We start from the raw sequence: 19,069 nt of genomic DNA on the forward strand, positions 1-19,069 counted from the left end.
TTTTTGTACTGTGGCAAATGAAGATACTTTTTACATAAATGTATCTCTTCGTGAGATTTACAACTTTGTAGTTTTAAGTTGTTTCATTTGAGGTCGTTATCTTTTTTTACGGTGTCGAATTAAGTTTTTCCATTTAACTTTCTTCCGTCAGGTAGCAACCATTGCGAGGGTCTTGTCTCCGGTGGGGGTTTCTCTCTACGACTGGCGATGGACCTGCAGTTGCATAGGATAGAGGCAACCTTAGTCGGAGAACCTTTGTCACGGTTGTTACTTGTCCGGAATCTTCTGTTGAGAGCTGCTAAAGGTCCCTCTTGACAGGCGAGGGTTTGCCGGGGCGTCTTGCCGAAGGTGCTCCCCCCAACACACACTATTACTATCTCACTTACACTTTTATCCTCGCTTTGCATAAAAGGTTAATCCAAAGATGATGAAAAAAGTTACTAACAGTAGCCATCGTTAATTATAAATTTGGCGTGGTCTAATAAACTTCGAATCTTTTTGTTCCTATCTCGTATCTAGGGCTTGTTTGGCTCGTTGCCGCAACTTGCTACAACGCAGTTGCGGCATGCTACAACACATTTGGCTCCGGCCCTACTTGTGGCGTGCCAAAGAAAACATGGCATGCTCTAGTGTATTTATGCCAAAGCTAGCTAAATATACGGAGGAGAATTTGAGTGCCGCACTTTAGGCGAGCGCAACTTCCACTAGAAGGGAAATTCATTAATAATTTGAATAAGTTAGTTAATTGAATTTATAAAAGGTTTCATCGATATCTGATGCTACTCCACCTGTTGCTGGCTTTGTTTTTTTTTTAGAAATGGCCAGCTTGGAATTTTATTTTGGAGATACTAAAGCCCGGACGTTTCGACAAACTCCGGTGCCCGGCCACAATTTCACGTGCGCCCGCGCATACACGGGAAACGTCGCATACCGGCCGTATAAAGTTGTAGATCGCATCAAGGCTACAATTTTCGTATAGAAAGTATCTCCATTTGACACTATATAAGAAATATGCATATTTTCTAAGGCAACAAGCACTTGTACATGATTAATATACCGCTCAAACTTTATTTAATTTTTTTTAGCATCATCATGACCTTAAATTAAAAAAAACTCAAAACTAGAAAGTTGTAGATCTCGTTGAGAGCTACAATTTTCATATAGAAAGTATCTTCATTTGACACCATATATGAGAGATACGATTTTTTCCAAGATGATAAGCACTTGTATGTGATTAATATACTGCTGAAACTTTATTTGACTTTTTTGAGCATCTTAATGATCTTAAATTAAAAAAACTCAAAACTAGAAAGTTGTAGGCCTCGTCGAGAGCTACAATTTTCATATAAAAATCATCTTATCCAAGATAGTATGAAAAAATATAATTTTTCTAAAGTTGCACCTTGTCGCGCCAGTCTGGTTAGCGCGACGCTACAGCGCTACCGTGCCAACAGGAGTGGCGCGGCAAGGATTTCCACGTGGAAATCGTTGTCCGACGTGGCTGATCGTGCCGCGCCGAGACATGTGGCGCGGTAGCGTGTTTTGACCGCGCCACGGATTTAGGCACGGCCAAACAAGTTAGATTTGAAAATAAAAAAGATTAGATTTGGAATTTATTTTTAAAAAAGGTTAAAAATAAAAAAAAATACTAGAAATGCGATATAGACTACAACCAACGCTTGACAAGTGAATCCATGTTCAGAGTGTAAAACTGTAAATCCTTAGTCCTCGTTCATCTCAGGACCAGAATCAGCTGCAGTTAGCTTTTCTATTATTTGTCCTTGCAGATTTCCAGGACAAAATGCAAAAGAATTCTTTAGAAGTATGCCAGTACCCACCATCAGCAATAATTGGTACCCAACCAAGCAGTGCAAGGAGACACGCACCAACTACATACATGCTTTACATATACCGCAACATGTCATCAAAAGGTGGCATCAAGAATTCAAAGATTTGGTCAGGTATTTAAAAGCAAGATATGGGACCAAGTAATGGGGTAAAAAAGTTATATTTTTGGGTTCTATCTTAATACTACAACCTCATGCCCTCACTTATTAATCTCCTACTGATTTTTACGAGAATATATTTGAGTGACAATTTTTCTGTGACATGATATAATATCAGGTGACCGTAAATTTGTTATTCCAATGTTCTTCGCTTCAACTAGAAACGAATTTTGCACTAATATTACCCATGAAGCATTATAATTTGCATTCTATGTTTCTATCTAATCAAGAGGGCTGATTTAGCGCCGTAGGAGAAGTTTCTCCAATATATGTCAAAATTGTAGCGATAGAAAGTTGCAAACTAACTTATTCGCTTGAAGATCTTATACTAAAATAGCATAATAACGAGACGAGACCTCAGTTCTAAAACACAAATCTGACAAACAATAACTCATGGTAAAGACTTGGAAACAACTAGTACATAAATATATTTCCAAAATGCTGAAAGGTTGGGTCCACATCTTCACCTTAATACACGATGCAGCGAAATCTGAAGATACAAATTACCTAACAGCGTGAAGAAATGATTTCCAACAGTGGCTCAACAGAATTAACAAGCATTCCCATATTCTGTTAAGTTGTGTATATTAGCAACTGAGCACTAATTCCGACGAGCAAATTCAGTACTGAAAAGGTCCCTATCTGCACTCAAAACTCTAGGTACATAGTATATGAACGATTGTAGTTGATCTGCAGTGTTTGAAACCCTGATCTGTGAGACTGTGACAACACTTTGGACTCGAAAAGCTTTAACTGCTAATATCAATGCAGCCAGGTGGGCAGCTACCTTAATGGAGTGTGTGTAAACTATGATAGCATTGCTACCTTGCACAAGTCAATAAATCCCTGGAGCAGCCTTTCTGCTTCAATGGCGAATCCAATAAGATATACCAAAGCATAAGGCTATGAGACAAACCAAACACATCAGCACTTAGTCTCTTGTCCACAGAACAAAATATTGCTGGACTATTTTGCTTCAACTAGTACCAAACCCAATGAAACAATAGCTTAGTACCGATCTCCCTCCAACTGCGAAATTCTCTTAGATCACATCTGCTTAGTCCATGTTACCAAGACTCCAAATCCTGCTTGGACCAGTCAGTCTACTTTACACTCTCCAATCTTTCCCAATCCATTTTCCACTACTGCATGACTGTCAGCATTTCTGTCAAAAAAATAGAAGTGGTTTAACAGTATCCTATGAACCTAATATAAAATTGAAAGTAAACACAACAACATTTGTGTCAGCAATTCGTCTGTACTTTTGTCTAGAACTGGAATGATGGTTAAATTGGTTTGTCATGAAAAATAATAATATCTTCTTATGTGAAATGGAAAGTTTAGATTGATGAAAACAAGAGATCTCATTTAAAGATGTAGGGATACCTTTGGTACCTCTGAATTAAGCACGTTGAAATTTGTTTGCAACTGTTCTTGTCCGGGCCCTATCTTTCTTGCTATATGCATAATTTGCATTGGAGGCCAACAGGATGACACCTTCAGTTTTTGTTTCATTATTAGCTGGATCAGGACTCAGAATTGGTTGAGCTAACACAGAAAGAATCCCATCTGGCAGAATCTTTACAAGCTGAGAATCTGGTCAGAGCAGCATGGTTGACAGCATAAGAGAATATTTTCTAGAGTCGTCAAACAAGGGAAACGAAATGTTCTGAAACTTCAATAACCATCCAACTGTACATTAGTAATGCAACTGTTAGTCCTAATATGCATCTTGAATTTTGTAGTTTTAATCTATATGATATGGATATGCCTCCACGTACGAGACACGAAAGCAGTAGTCACAAATGAGGTACAATTTACAAATCTTATTTGTTAGCAGCTGGAGTGCAAACTTCATATGACTGGTAACTAAGTACTAATAATCTGTACTGAATTCGGTCAGATATAAATGGTTATGGTTGCAGAGCTCCATTCTGCAATCAAACGAAGGAGCAAAACTAACAATCAGTATGTGGACCGGTAAATCAACACTTTGTGTCAGCAAAAATCGAAAGATTCTGCTAGGCGAGAGCAGTACACTTACCTGACGAATTAGGGAAGTACAAAGCATCCTTCAAATCAACAAGTCCTACTTGTTGCATCCGACTTTTGAACCACTCAATCATGGCATATTTTGAAGTATTTGCAGGTGGATTCCAGTATCCTCGTACGCAGAAGAGATCCCCAATTGCTATGACCTAGGGGGAAAATAAAGACACAATGAGGCATCTGATTATCTGACTAGTTCAAAAATTGCAATTGTTTCTAACAATATCCACACAAGAAATGGAAAATGTACTAGACCAATTGACATTATCAAACCGTCCACAATTGTGAACCTGAGAAGATTTTGTTATTGCTGCAACTACTACTTAACTTTAACATCTGATGCTACTATATATCCAAAAAGAAAAACTGGAAGTGCCTGGCATATTTGAGCTGAATTCCATCAAGTTCGATTTCAAATCATATGGCTGATAAGAATCCGAATTCATACCACAGACTTGGTGTTTGTGTTCCGCAGCAGGACGTAGGACGCCCATGCCATGTCCTCCTTCTGCACCGCTGACAGGTTCTCGGACATGACGAACACCTGGCTGCTCCCCTCGGGCAACGGCACTCGGCTGGCAGCATCAGCGCCCTGCAGCAACAACCAAAAACCCCCAATCGCAGAACTCTCAGTCCCCACCATCCCAGCGCAACGCAACGCACCATTCCATCAAGACTAAGAGAAAAGTCCCCTTCGCACCTCTAGGAACCTCCCGAGGAACGGCAGCGTCGCCGAGAACGCGGCCAGGCACAGCCCCAGAACCTCGGACCTCTGCGAGTTCGCAGGCACGCACAACCAGTTAGGCGGGGACGGTTACGGTTGAAGGAAGGGGGGCGGCGGGAGGTGAGGGGTGGTTGCCGAGGACCGACGAGCTGCGCGGGCGTGGGGGACGGGGAGAGGAGGTGGTTGAGGACCACGAGCGCGCCGAAACCGAGGCCTATCCACCGCGGGAGGTACGACTCGTCCAGCCCCGGGATCCCTGCGCCATAAGGATAAGGAAGCGTGGTTACCGGGACCAGCTAGACGCCGGCGGCGTACGTACGAGGAGGAGGAGGGAGAAGTGGGCTGGTACCGAGGGTGAAGCGTAGGACGGAGAGGTTGACCTGCTGCTGCTGCTGCGGAGGGTCGGAGTTGGAGGCACGGACGAGGGAGGAGAGGGTGCGGCGGCGGGGTTTGGCCGCTGGCGCTGCGCACGGGCGGAGCCGAGCGGTGGCGGTGGGGAGAAGGTGGGAGGAGCGGTGGAGCGCCGGTGCGCGGGCGTGGAGAGGCATGGCGTGGCCGGCGGTGGCCGTGGCGAACTGGATTGGTGGTCGCGGCCAGTGGCCGTCGCGCGACTCGACTTTGACAATTGGACTGCCAAACAAAAAGTCTTTATGGGCTAGAGTTGGTTCAGTGTACAACGTGGGCTTCTCCGCTTCGGCTTCTTCATCGCAGGCTCCGCCCCTCCCGTTTTTGTTTCCTGCCGCCGTGACGCCAACGGCCCACTTTCCGTGGGCTCTCAGTCAGTTTTGCTGAATGTTGAGTCGCGGCCCGGGAACGGCATCCGGCAAGCCAGCAGTCAAAAGGCCACACGATCACGACACTGCCACACTGGTCCCGGCTTCGGCTTCATGGGTGTGGGATGAAGGCATGAAGCGCTCGGAAACACCAGTACACCACTGGTCAAAAGTTTCGTCCTCTTTAGCCAGCAAAAGGGAAGCAGGCCAGAAGTTTCTCGGAACCACAAGCGCTGGTCTAGTGGTCTGGCGTCTCGAGTCAATAGTGCCGTCGCGTCTGTGAAGATGATCTTGTACTTGTACCTAGACAAAGAGCACACATCCTCCCCACCAGGCCACCACTGCACCACGTTAACGCTGTTCATCGAGTCAGCAGCAGACAGCGCAAAAGCGCTTGGGCGACTGCAAATAACCGCGAGGCGAGTAGAGGCGACCACGGTTTTCCTTGGGTGGTGATCGGTGACGGCACACCACTGACCGAGAACAAAGAGACCCATCCTTTTAGGTTGTGTTTGGTTGGTGGCATGGGGTGGGATGGGAGTGGGATGATCCTACTTTAGAGCTGTTTGGTTGAGAGGTGAGACCGTCCTAACTTCGTCCTACCTGGGAATATTCTCGGTTGATGCCGTGACTCCCGTACCTGTTTTTTGGACGGACAGAGTCGTCCTCCCTGGGATGAGCCACGACGGGGAAGACGAGCGCGGGCAGCTAGAGGTGGCGCATGTGGGTGAGCTCCGGCGCCGGCCATGCCGCACGGTTCATCTCTGCCGCCAGCCATGCTGCGCGGGCGAGGAAGAGGCGGCGGCGCACGTAGGCCCGGCGGAGCAGGGGGAGGAAGAGGAAGAGTGAGCGAGGTTCCCTGCGAGCGCGCGGGCGGGATCCGGCCTTGTGCCGCGTGGCTGAGCTCGCCGGCGGAGGAAGCGCTCAGTGGCGCGTTGCCGAGCTCGGGGCAGAGGAGGCCCATGGCGGTGGCGCGGCCAAGCTCGAGGCGGAGGACGGAAGAGGCACGGGGCGGGCGGCCAGCTAGCCTCGCCGGCGGAGGAGTCCCCAGGCGGGCCACGGCCGTGCTTGTCGGGGAAGAAACGAGGGGCGACGCGCGACCAAGGTATGGAGCAAGCGTCGGGAGAAAGAGATAAGGAGAGAGAGGAAGAGAAAAGGAGAAGTGAAGAGAAGGAAAAAGATAAAAAAACTTACAAATAGGTCCCACTTGTCGGAGCTCGTCCCAACTTTTATGTCTCTTAACCAAACACAAAATGAGTCGATTCCGTCCCTCGTCAACCAAACAGAAAATAGAGTCATCCCATCCCCGTCCCGTCCCGTCCCATAAATCAAAGATAGAACCGTCCTACTCTACCTTAACTCTCAACCAAACGCTACCTTACATTTTCATACAAACCACCAGTGGCGGATGCACGATGCGGGATAAGGGGGGGCTAAAACAATGGAGATGTTGATTTGCATGAAGATTTAATGGTGAAATCTAGCTTTTGCTACAGTGATTAGTGGTGAAATCAAGCCATTAGGGGGGCTGGAGCCCCCCCCCCAGGCCCCCTCCCCCCCTCCACTGCACCCACCGTAGGAACGACAGGATTCCTTCGGTTCCCTCCAGCACTGGCACGACGCACGGACATCATGCCAAGGCGTGCAACGGATGCAGTGACATCGCAGACAGATCGGTCTTCAGAAGGAAAAAAAAAAGGACTCCCAATACAACCTGCTGTCTTCAGAAGGAAAAAAAGGACTCCCAATACAACCTGCTGCTTGCTCTGTTCGCTTATAAACCATGGCTGAAAGTACCGTTAGCTGATTTGTTGTTAGAGAAAAATATTATTCATTAGTTAAAAAAAGTACGGCAAGCCAAGCGAACAGGGTGTCAGTCCATCGGTGTGCAACGTAGTTGGTGCGCGTTGATTCTGTGATTCATCGGTCATATGTTATCTTGATCGTGTTGCCACTTAAAAATCCTGTCTGCCCTGCTGCCCTCGAGCTCGATATGCATGACCGACAAAACGAACGAAACCGAACCTGTCAACCCCACAAGCCAGTTTTCTCCGAGCCTGCCGGGACTGACTGGAGCAAGAAAGGCGAAACAGTCAGGTTAAACTTCGCTTTCTGTAATTGTGGAACTGCCTAAGAATTTCCGGCAACGGGTGAGCTTTCGTCAGTCAGGTTAAACTCCGCTTTCTGTACTTTGACCTACCTAGAACTTTCTGGCAACGGATGGGCAAAGCTCATCCCATTAGAATTTATCATTAATGAAGAAGTGCTATCATAAGAATACATCACATTAAAGAATGAATTGATAGCACATATCAGAAACTGGGAACGACATCTCTTCTAACTCATTTCAGTCTCAATTCAGTATATGAGTGGAAAAACAATCACAATAATTAAAAGAATAGGAAAAAAATACCACACATTTCTCTCTGTCTCAATTCAGTTAAGAGTGGAAACGCACATCACAAAAACTAGAATAGGAAAAAGAAAGCATCAGAAACTGAGCAGTAGATAGCAAATTAGAAACTGGGAACGACATCTTCAAACTCATTTCAGTACAGTTTCATGGCTACCTCCAAGTCCCAATTCAGCTCAAGGGGGAGCGAAAATGACCTTGGGAAAGGACTGACAGAGCACTCTAGTGGTCACCTGACCATACAAAAACTTGAGTTCTACAACCATATACACTTCATCTCTGTTGCGAACTAGAGCCCAAAGCAAAAATAAGATCAGGCTGCAAGCTGCAAGCTGGATTTGGTCTGTCCTAATGTGAGTACCTCCACAACATCTACAGTCTCACTTCTGAGACCTGACCACTCTCTCCTGCTGAAACCCCTTCCCTTTCGGATAGAAGAGCACCGAGTCGATGCACAGCCCGCCTTTTGTGTGCGTGCAGTCGATCTGCGCCATGGAGAAGTTCAGCTTCATCGGCTGGTCAGGCTTTGAGGCCACAAAATCGCCAGCATGGTACAGGACCCAGCTCCCGGGCTCCTCCAGGTAGCACTGAGACAATGCCTGCTGCCCGTCGGAGGTCGATAGCTGGAAGCGCACAGGCTTCTTGTCCCAACCATGCACATGCTCTGAGGAGAAATGGCGGCGGCCAAATCGTTTGTAGAACTTCCCAAGATGGACCCTAAAGTACACGCTATATGTTCCAACAGGGAAGCAGAAATCGACTTCACCAACCACCTCAAACCACCAGATTTGCTGAAGGTAAGCTACAGACTGGAAACTGCATGATAAATCAATAACTATTGGTCAGATATTTGACTTTCATTTCAACAATATGATATCACCTATACTTATGATGAACTAGAAATTTGAATTCAACTACTTTGAACATTCTGAAGGGCGGGCCTGGTGCAAGCGGTAGAGTCTTACCGCCTGTGACCGGAAGGTCCCGGGTTCGAGTCGCGGTCTCCTCGCATTGCACAGGCGAGGGTAAGGCTTGCCACTAACACCCTTCCCCAGACCCCGCATAGAGCGGGAGCTCTCTGCACTGGGTACGCCCTTTTTTTTACTTTGAACATTCTAGATGAATATTGCAAAACAGATGCAGGCCTCTTGAGAAGGGCGAAAATATTCGGAGATGACTATGAAAAAACCTCTCCGGATCCTCGAATTGAAAGAGAGATTGAGAGGGATCAAGAATCCTAATTCTCGCTATTTGGAATGGATCCAATTCTATTGAGTCTGACCCATAGTGATCATTTTTCGGGCCTGGTGCAAGCGGTAGAGTCTTACCGCCTGTGACCGGAAGGTCCCGGGTTCGAGTCGCGATCTCCTTGCATTGCATAGGCGAGGGTAAGGCTTGCCACTGACACCCTTCCTCAGACCCCGCACAGAGCGGGAGCTCTCTGCACTGGGTACGCCCTTTTTTTAGATGCAGGCCTCTTGACTCTTGTGCAACAAGGCAGAAAGCTACATCTCTTGTTCTAAAGAGATAATCAGCTCATGTACATTTGACAACATGTATGCATCCACCACATCTATTACGTTTCAGAGTAAATAAGCTTTCAGATCTTAAAATAAATACTCCTTTGAAAGTACCTACAATTATATGAGACCATGTATGCATCAATATCAATCATTAACAGGAGAAAGTAACACTACTTCCAAAGCTGAATATAAATGAATGACATGCTTAGCAAAGAAAAAAGGTCAATCACACCATGAGTAAATATCTTCAGCCCATTCCATCGCAACTAATGCCACCAAATCATCTTTGTTTTCAGAAAACTATCATAAACTGAACAAACAAATATTAGTAAATGTGATATCAAAGCCATATTCACCTTGATTCCGAAGTTGGCATGTGTTGCCAGTATCTTCTATCATCAATCCCAGTTATCACCAGTGCTTTGGACGATAGTGCCATACAGATCATGCCTTTGCTCTTGTCCAACCAGAATTCCTACAATTTACGAAGACACACACTTTTAACTATACTGTTCTTGTTCTACAGCCAAAAATATATTATCGGAGACCAATACTAGAGTACCCGAAGAGGAGGAGCTAATAGTCAACAACATTGATTCAGCCGAGCAGTTAAGAGCGCACCTACAGCTCCAACCGACCCCGAGGCCGCGATCTCCGCCTCGCCCGACCTCCCGGGGCGGGCACCGCCTCACCCGACCCCGAGGCCGCGGGCTCCGTCTCACCCGACCTCGAGGCCGCGGGCTTCGCCTCACCCGACCCTGAGGCCGCGATTTCCGCCTAGCCCGACCCTTGGGTTTGTGCTCCGCCTCGCCTGACCCCAAGACCGCGGGCTCCGCCTCGCCAGACCCCTTGGGTGCGGGCTCCGTCTCGCCCGACGGGGACCCATACCGCCACCAACAACTACAGGTCCAAGCGTATGGGCCTAGGTCAAAACTCTGACACCAAGGAAGAGACCGGCACGCCCCGATGTAACCCGCGGCCACGACGAGCCATACCTGAGGATTCACATCAAGAACAGCGTCGGGCGTACCGGTGCTGTTCTGCCTAACCCTCGTACGAACACTGACAGGCGCGTCAGTTCACCACGACATCCACCAGAACGGAGTGGAGCGCCATGACCGGCGGATGACGCCTGCGCATGGCGCCAGTGACGGGCAGGACCGCGACGTGGAGCCATCCATGTTGACATCTACAGGGACGAGGGGACACGTATGAAGGAGAAGAAGGACCCGGCGATCCTAGAGGCCTTCCTCTCTCTCGTTCTTCTCATTTTCCTCCCATATAACCCGCGCTTTCCCTTGGCCTATGAAAGGAAAAGCAGACCGATCGACCCATCAAGATCCGATACAGATCCGCACAAGAGCATGACACGAACACACAACTGAACAGCGATCGAGCTCTCAACACCCACTCACTCCTTTCACCAGAGACTTGGGATCCTTTCCCTCTCTCGTTCGTTTGTTACCCCTACTACAAATTTTCGGTGCCAGTAACACGAGCAGCAACGACGAACTGAACATAGAAACTTTCTGGCCAAACCATTATAAACCTCATGTCCTCTAATCACACAATCCGAGCCAAACGCGCAAAAATATAAATTTAGTAGTCGGTGGTAACCCGAAACTCGAAACACCGATATATACACACTACTAGGCCTAAAATGTAGCGATCTTCCTACACAGGGCAGCAGTTTAAATCATTGAAGCTAAAGATGGGAAAAACCCATTTTCTGAACAACAATTTACCGGCCACTAATTTGGTTCTGCCACAAAACAAAGAAAGCAATTTTCCAAAAGGAAAAGAAGTGACTTATTTCAATTGAAAGATACTACTTTGAGCCTGTTCTTCCCTAATCTCCAGTTGAGCTCAGATAAATGATCCCGGGTTCACAACTAGGAAGGACTCGGTCATGGGCACAGAAAAGATGACCAATTCAAGGAAAGACGGCTTCGAATCCTCCAATAAACTACAGAACCGCCGCTCATATAATTTTCAAGTCCCTCCCGTAACAAAAATCACAGAAAGCCACGCAAAAAGGGGAAGCAAAATATCTTACCTTCTGGCCGTCGCCGAAAGGCACAGGCCTGGCGAGCCTGGCATAGATCTCTTTCTTGCCGGCCCGCCGCCGCCTCCGCCTGCCCTCGTCGCCGCTCCCGACGAACTCCATCAGGTAGCTGTAGTTCTCCGGCAGCTTGGCCTCCCAGACGAAGTCCGCCCCCGCCGCGCCGCGGAACGCGTGGTTGAGCCGCGCGAGCCTGCAGATCTCCGGCGGGTCGAGCCGGAGCAGCACCTGCGCGGCGCAGAGCTCCGGCAGGTCGCCCAGGCCCACAGCAGCAGGCCCGGCACCGGCAGCCGCCGCCGCCGCCTCCGCCTCGGCTCCGTCCATCCCGAGCAGTACCGACACCCACGCCCCCATGCCCCCGCGCCGCCTCCAGTCGCAACGATTTGTTCTGACCCGGCTTCCGCAGATGAAACCCGATCGACGGATGCCCGGATCAAAGCTTCTCCGCTACCTTCTTGCCTCCACGGCCCGCAAGCCCCGCTCCCCAATCGCGGCTACCGCGGACGGATGGAACTCCACGGCATGAATGCAAACCCCCCCCGCGAAATCGCTGAACGTGCGTGTGCGGTGGTCGGCCGTCGGCGAGAGACAACCGCTAGCTTTGGGACCGGGGGAAGAGGGGGGCGATTTAAAGAGGATGGTGGGACGCCAAAATAGACAGAGGAGGGGGTCGTTGATTGCAATGGATATATTGCGTTATCTTAGCCAAACGCTATTGGTACCCCTAATAATCATAGGTAAGCCCTTTCTCAGGGACCTTTCTGTAACTATGTGTACTAACTCGGACCAGTGCGGAGGGTTTATTTTGCAAAAAGTTAGGATTATTATAGTACTAATCTGGGATTTTGTCATTAATGTTAACAGATTGGGTTAACCATTCGTGGGCCGCGGGCGTCGGGAACAGCCATATCCGTGAACGCGGTCCATACACCGGGCGGCTGTCTGGCGCCTACGAGGCCACGCGTCAGCGATCGGGTCCATGCGCCGCGACTCGTAGGGTAGGCGCAGCTGGTAGGACGCGGGAGTCGTATGGACTGGACACTTCCACAAATGCCCCCCCACCCCCCGCTGGGCGGCTCATGACACAGGCTGGAAAGTCAGCCGCTGAAAAGAAATACTGCTTAGGCCCCGTTTAGATCAAAAAATTTTTGGATATTGGTTCACTGTAGCATTTCGTTTGTATTTGATAATTAGTGTCTAATTATAGACTAATTAGGTTCAAAAGTTTCGTCTCGCGATTTCTCGACCAACTGTGTAATTAGTTTTTTTTTTCGTCTACATTTAGTACTTCATGCATGTGCCGCAAGATTCGATGTGACAGTTACTATGCAAAAATTTTTGGATTCTAAACAGGCCCTTACCCAGAAAAGAAATACTACGCTCCGTATTTGCTGGTAGCTGTAAAAGGGGTTGTTAAATAAAACAGCTCGTAACTGCACGCGTCAACTGTGAGGTAATAAGAAGAGGAATGTGGGTAAGTATGTACACATGGCGTACGCTGTCGGCCTTATCGTCGTACACAACAGTCGTTGGGTCATTGGGTGACTTGGGTTGCAACTCGCAAGGTGCATGCAGCTGCACGCATACGGTATGCCGCATTTTTTTTCTCGCAGTTGCAGGGAGAGTTCTGTTCCTGCCAGCGCCAAGCGTTCGTTCGACGGATTCTGCCTGCCACATGGTTGTACGTTCATCACTGTTTAGTAGTATTAATCAAATCAGTGTCAAGTGTGTACTATAGTAACTAGCCAGTGGCACTATCAGCCTGCGTATCGGTAACTCTGGGTCTGGCTTACCGTGTACCACTGGTAGTAGGAAATTAGGAATCTGGAAAGAATAAATCCAATTCACGGATTCAACAAGTTTTGCATGTGTGGTCCTTTGTGTACGCTAATGTAGTTCAGTACCACTAGGCAATGCTATACAAAAATCGTCAGCAACCGATTCGACGATTTTTAGCCGTCTAGTGGAGATACGTACCATGCTTGCTCATACAAAATCCACGTTGTTTTCGTGCAAACAAATCAAGCGATTAGCTAGGTAAGAGATCGCCAACGGACCGGCCATCTCCGTCACTAGGCCCGGCAGCCAAGAATTAACGTCGCTCTCAGCTGCGATAAGTAAAACCAGATGGATCGATCCAGCCAGCCATACCAGTTTAGTTTGTAAAATTTTTAGCGAAATGGTACTGTAGCACTTTCGTTGTTATTTGACAATTAGTGTTCAATCATAGTTTAATTAGGCTTAAAAGATTCGTCTCGTGAATTTCGTCTAAACTGTGTAATTAGTTTTATTTTTTATCTATATTTAATGCTTCATACATGCGTCTAAAGATTCAATATGATAGAAAATCTTGAAAAATTTTATAAAATGAAGTGAAACTAAACGGTACATAGGATTCACACTGGTTTTATGGCAACCTTCGCGCTCCCCGGCCGCGGTCTCGGTTGCGCAGCAGCGAGACGGCAGCCGTGCCTGCCGAGTGCCGAGTGCCGACTGCCGAGTGCCGAGCAGGACAAGACAGGTACGGCTATTCTAAAGCGGAGCTCGCCCGACGTGGCGCCGGCCGGTGGTGGGCACACGTCGCGCGCACTCGCGGGCATCACGAACTGTTTAGCAAAAAAAAATGCTGGCTGGTTCGCCGTGCACTTCAACCGTGCGCAAGCGCAACTAGCGACCCGCCCTCCTCCCGGCACGGACGGGACAAGAGACGTGACAGGTCGGCCCCGTCCATCTCGAAGGTCCGATGCATCGCCTGCCAGGTTCACTTTCGGCACCTGTGATGTGTTTGTCTTCATCGTTACTGTCGGTGTCTTGAGCCAACAAGTAAATTTATATACTGTGCATCTAATTTAGATGGTGTACTAAGAGGATACAAGGGTTATATTAGTTCGAACCGAATGTTCCTACGTCCAGTTTATTGCTACTGCTCATGTTACTAGCACGAAAAAGTTTGTGTAGGGGTTACAAATGGGTAAGAGAGGGACTGGTCCCAAATCTCTGGTGATATGTTGTTCGTGATGAGGTGCGGTAAATCAATGCTATGTGATGTACTTGTTTGATAAATTGGTCCCCCTTCATGAGATGCATGCTTTCCCTTTTATAGGTTAGGAAAAAGCATAAATTACAATGGGAAAAAAAGGAGAACAAGAGACCAAAGAAGTCTTCAGGGTCGTCGGGTCTTCCTTTTTCTTCGTGCGGGCCCAGCTGACACAGCAGGTGTGACAGAGACAGCTCCACGTTGGTCGCCTGTCTTCCGACAATGCCATGCCCTGGCGTTGCCAGCGAGTCGTAACGTCCCACCCCGCCTCGACGGGCGGCACGGCTGACTAGCGTGCTGATCAACGGCTGCACAGAGAGTGGGCAGCATAGTGACCGCGCATCTGTCACTATAGGCGATGTGAGTTCCCTGGAATGACATGTCACGGGGACGGGTCGTGTTGAGATGTGACTCCTCCCTGCACAATGCTAGAAGTTTGACCTTGGGTCATACTTTCTGCCCCATAGTGGTTGGCGGCGGTGTGAGCTCCTGTTAGGAACCGTGTCTGAGGGATCGGGTGAAGCGGAACGCATCCCTCAGATGTCGGGCGAGACGGAGCCAGCCCTGCGACGTCGGCCGAGGTGGAACCTGTAACAGAACCGACCAATTTATAAGAGCACAAGTACAAAAGCAATCACCGGAGTAATCAAACCGTCATACTTGAACCCATATAAACCCGGTAGTCAACTGAAACCACGAAGGATTTCAAACCAACTTGCATACAACCAAGATCACAGTAATTCAACATAACAAGCCACATGTTACATCCATTTCACAAGTAGTTCATAAGTACCACATACATCAGAGTACACATAGTTATTACAAAACGAGTTCACGAATAGCGGAAGCAAAGTAGTTTAACACCATCACACACACTTAGTTCAAATACAAGCCAGTACCATAGTCATATCCAGCAAAAGCAGTAAGATAAGATAACATAGATGATCATGCCCATGATCTAGTCTTCATCCCCCGCAGGGTGAAGACAATACTTACAGTAGCCGTTATATAGCACGTCATCTGCAACAAGGGAGAAATAAACCCTGAGTACGAGAAGGTACTCAGCTAGACTTACCCGTCGTAAACCAGAAATAAATGACACCAAGGATTATGCAAGGCTTTATCGGTGGATCTAGCTTGACAACCATTTTGCAAAAACGCTTTAGTGATACGAGAGCATAATTTGCTTTATGAGTAAGCAGCAATTTAATAATATTAACCTATCAACTAGATTAGCACCTGTACTAGAGCAAGCAATTGATTAACTCCAAACATTAGTAACCATATCCGGTATAATGTTGTATCATCATCATCATCAATTTAACCATCAAGTTCAATTAAGTGCATCTACGTTGCCGCTGCTCAGTCAAGTTCTCACTATCCGGGAGAGACGGCGATTCGAATCGATTCCTATCTAGCTGGAGGGGTATTCCTAACACAAACCCAGGCATACCTCGCGAAGGCAGCCTTAGGTCATCTTTGGTACATCTCAGGAATCGCGGCTCCGAGCAGCGCCGCACCCTCAGGGAGTCCACTCTGCCAGGTGGTCAATCTCACCTCGGACTTACGCCAATAGCTCCCCACACATCCTTACTACCACCAGGGTGCGCACTTTCACTTCTCGGTCTTCTGGCCTGAGTTGAGCTACTCGGCTTCGCGGTCGGAACGAGTTATCCGGCCAACTAAGTGATAGGCATGCGTTCAACATGACATGAGGACGTACAGCGAATCGGTCCTTAACCGACACAGACGGGGATAGATCCACAACCAAGACCTCCTTGCCTTGTTGCTTCTCTATCGACCTCCCGCCCGGTCACAATTCATTATTAACACAAGGTTATTCTCCACAATAGCAATTATAGCCAACCGTGATCAGACATTTTTCTAATATGCAGGTGACAGGAAATCACCCGACTTTTACCGGTCTAAGCATGGCTAAGCTTTGATTCGCTCCTGGACCTAAATAGGATTCCGGGTACGTATACTGGCCAAGGAATAGGTATATATGCAACAAGTGTTCGCATCCAATTCCTATCACTTAATGCATCAATAAATAAAGATACTCCAAGTAACCATTTTGAAAACATAGGAGTCTTAGAATGCTTCGGGGCTTACCTTTCAGAAAAGATGAAGGTTGGTGATCGGGGCACTCAAGAACTTCTTCGTTGACTCCTTCTTCGGGGGCTGCACCTCCTGCTCCTGAGCTTGCTGCTGCTCCTCCGGAAGTACTGGCTCGAATTCCAGAAGCGTAACTCCCTCCGGAACACCTATTGCATGCCGATGCATAAGATAAATATCATGGATGCATAAGGAATGATATGATGCTCATGATGAATGAATCACAATAAGTGTTTAACGAAACATCACTGGACACTCGTTTACCGATTAAGAATAGCCCTATTCAAATCACTTTAAAACAAGTATCTAAACTTAACTTGAAGAACAAGATCAACTTACCTAACTCGCATAACCTAAGGTAAAGCTGCTCATCTTCAGTTAAAGGCCTAACACCTAAGAACATTACCATAACTTAGAAATAGTAACGGTATACATAATTTAACATTTAAAGCTTCGTATGCAAACAAGTAGTCCCTTACTTCAATCACAACCAGAGTTCTACCCTTCCGAATGACTTGTATGAGGACATTCTAGAAAACTATGAAATTCTCTACAAAACCATTGTAAACATCACAGCATGATACTTACGTTAACTAACTCGAAATTCCGTAAACCTAGAATTTGTCCAGAATGGCAGGGTTACTAACTTATTTATTTAATGATGATGCAAAAGCCTAATTTGACCAAGCCAAGCTTACCAACTTGTTACACATACTAGAGGAACACTAGAAAGTATGGTGCTGACTTTTAAATAAATTATTTAATATCCTTTTCCAATTTATTTAGTTAATTAGGTGATTAAAGCAATATATAGTAAATCTATTCATAAAAATCTACAAAAATTACAGTAGCTATCTCATGCTTCACATAGACTACCACAAAAATTTCAAATCCATTGAGCAAGCAGAACTTGCTGTACCTAAAATAACGAGTGGTATGTCCATTTTTAGCATAATTAGGAAACCCTAATGAAAAGTGTCAAGCAATAGATTTCACATTTTTCCTAGCATCATTCTAGCATAAGAACCTTACTCACCAAATTTTACCTACACTGGATCTATAGAAAATTTATGAAAATTTACACAAGATCCATCCATTAATAAAAAGAAATTCTATAACTCAAAAACCACACATGCACTAGCTCTGAGATTTTAACCATACCTTCTACTAAGCAAAAATAGATGACCCACAAAATTTCATAATTTTTGGACCACAGAAAATCAAGTTAAAATTCAAACAAGTTTGCAGACATCTAAAAACACATTTCAAAGTCCGATTTAATTCACCCAAACTTTCTGAAACATGTGCTCATATAATATTTTTAATAAATACTAGACATTACTAGGAACTCAACAAAATTAGAACCACATCATTTGGATCTACCATCTAAGAGCTACATATTTTTGAATATGTACATAAATCTGTGAAATAATCAAACAAAACAAAATAGAAATCCTAACAGCTACTGGGCCAGCCCAAGAAACGGCGGCCCGTGAGCGCACAGGCGCGGCCCAAGACGCGGCGCAAGTGGCCCAGGCTAGCTCCCGCCCCCGTGTCGGAGACCGACGACCGGGCCCCGCATGCCAGCGAGACAGACAGGGGAGCGGAGGACGACGACGGCGCCACTCGCCGTCGGTGGCTTCTCCGGCGAGACCAACGGCATTACGGTGCTCATTACAGCAATGCGCAACTAGCCGTGCCCTTGATTGAAGCTTTTGGCGCGGCTACCGGGTTGACGACGAGCAATGGCGGCGCACGGCCGCGGCAGTGCCGGCTCCGACGACACTATGGCGTCAAGGTTCCTAACGGTGACCCTACGGGCTCCGGTGGTACTCCTATGACCTAACGTGGGCCAGAGGAGGGAATGGGAGGACGCGAGGAGCGCTGGCTGCGAGGAGCGCTACTCCGGCGAGGTCCGACAAGGCGGTGGTGGGGAAAAGATCGGCAATTGACCCTTACCGATGCACGATCGACTCGCGAACACGGTGGAAAAGGAAGAGGGGATCACGGCGGGCTCTGGGTAAGCTGGGCAACGTGTTTTTACCAAGACGCGGGAGCTAGGCGAGGGCGAAGCTCCGGCGGCAATGGCGGGCGGCTTCGGTGCTGCGCTGCGGGAGGCGAGAAATGCAACTGGGGCTGGCGACTCGGTCAGGCAGGCGTGGGGTGGCTTCAAGACACGGCTGGCCGTGCTAGGGCGTCCGCGGCGCGTGGCCTGCGCGACAGAAGGCCGGCGACGAGTGGCGAACACGCGACGTCAAGCCTCTGAGCCGGTCGGCCATGATGGTCACTGACCGTTTTTTTCTGAAAACCGCGATTCAGGTTCAACAACGATGACTGACAGCGCCACTTCAACACCTTATCCTG

General features: G+C 47.5%; 2 protein-coding genes across 4 annotated transcripts; both read right to left on the reverse strand.

The window, feature by feature from the left end:
• Positions 1 to 2,413: 2,413 nt before the first annotated feature.
• On the reverse strand, positions 2,414 to 5,737 carry LOC136539481 (protein COFACTOR ASSEMBLY OF COMPLEX C SUBUNIT B CCB2, chloroplastic-like). 3 transcript variants are annotated; one of them, XM_066531446.1, is made up of 7 exons: positions 5,129 to 5,736; positions 4,926 to 5,035; positions 4,756 to 4,827; positions 4,504 to 4,647; positions 4,051 to 4,204; positions 3,402 to 3,602; positions 2,414 to 3,171 (listed from the first exon to the last, which is right to left on the reverse strand). In XM_066531446.1, the coding sequence occupies exons 1-6, from the start codon at positions 5,325 to 5,327 to the stop codon at positions 3,409 to 3,411; spliced, it is 873 nt and encodes a 290-aa protein (XP_066387543.1). In that variant the 5' UTR covers positions 5,328 to 5,736; the 3' UTR covers positions 2,414 to 3,171; positions 3,402 to 3,408. The 3 variants fall into 3 exon arrangements, with proteins under 3 accessions (XP_066387543.1, XP_066387542.1, XP_066387544.1); XM_066531445.1 differs by having other exon boundaries at positions 3,393 to 3,602; positions 5,129 to 5,731; XM_066531447.1 differs by lacking the exon at positions 2,414 to 3,171 and having other exon boundaries at positions 3,462 to 3,940; positions 5,129 to 5,737.
• A 2,305-nt stretch (positions 5,738 to 8,042) lies between these two features.
• Positions 8,043 to 12,204, reverse strand: LOC136528533 (F-box protein PP2-A13-like). Its single transcript, XM_066521511.1, has 3 exons — positions 11,545 to 12,204; positions 9,845 to 9,963; positions 8,043 to 8,781 (listed from the first exon to the last, which is right to left on the reverse strand). Exons 1-3 carry the CDS (start codon positions 11,902 to 11,904, stop codon positions 8,346 to 8,348), a joined length of 915 nt encoding a protein of 304 aa, XP_066377608.1. The 5' UTR covers positions 11,905 to 12,204; the 3' UTR covers positions 8,043 to 8,345.
• Between the last annotated feature and the right edge of the window lie 6,865 nt (positions 12,205 to 19,069).

Source organism: Miscanthus floridulus, chromosome 2 (genome assembly GCF_019320115.1).
Source record: "Miscanthus floridulus cultivar M001 chromosome 2, ASM1932011v1, whole genome shotgun sequence".
NCBI lineage: Eukaryota > Viridiplantae > Streptophyta > Magnoliopsida > Poales > Poaceae > Miscanthus > Miscanthus floridulus.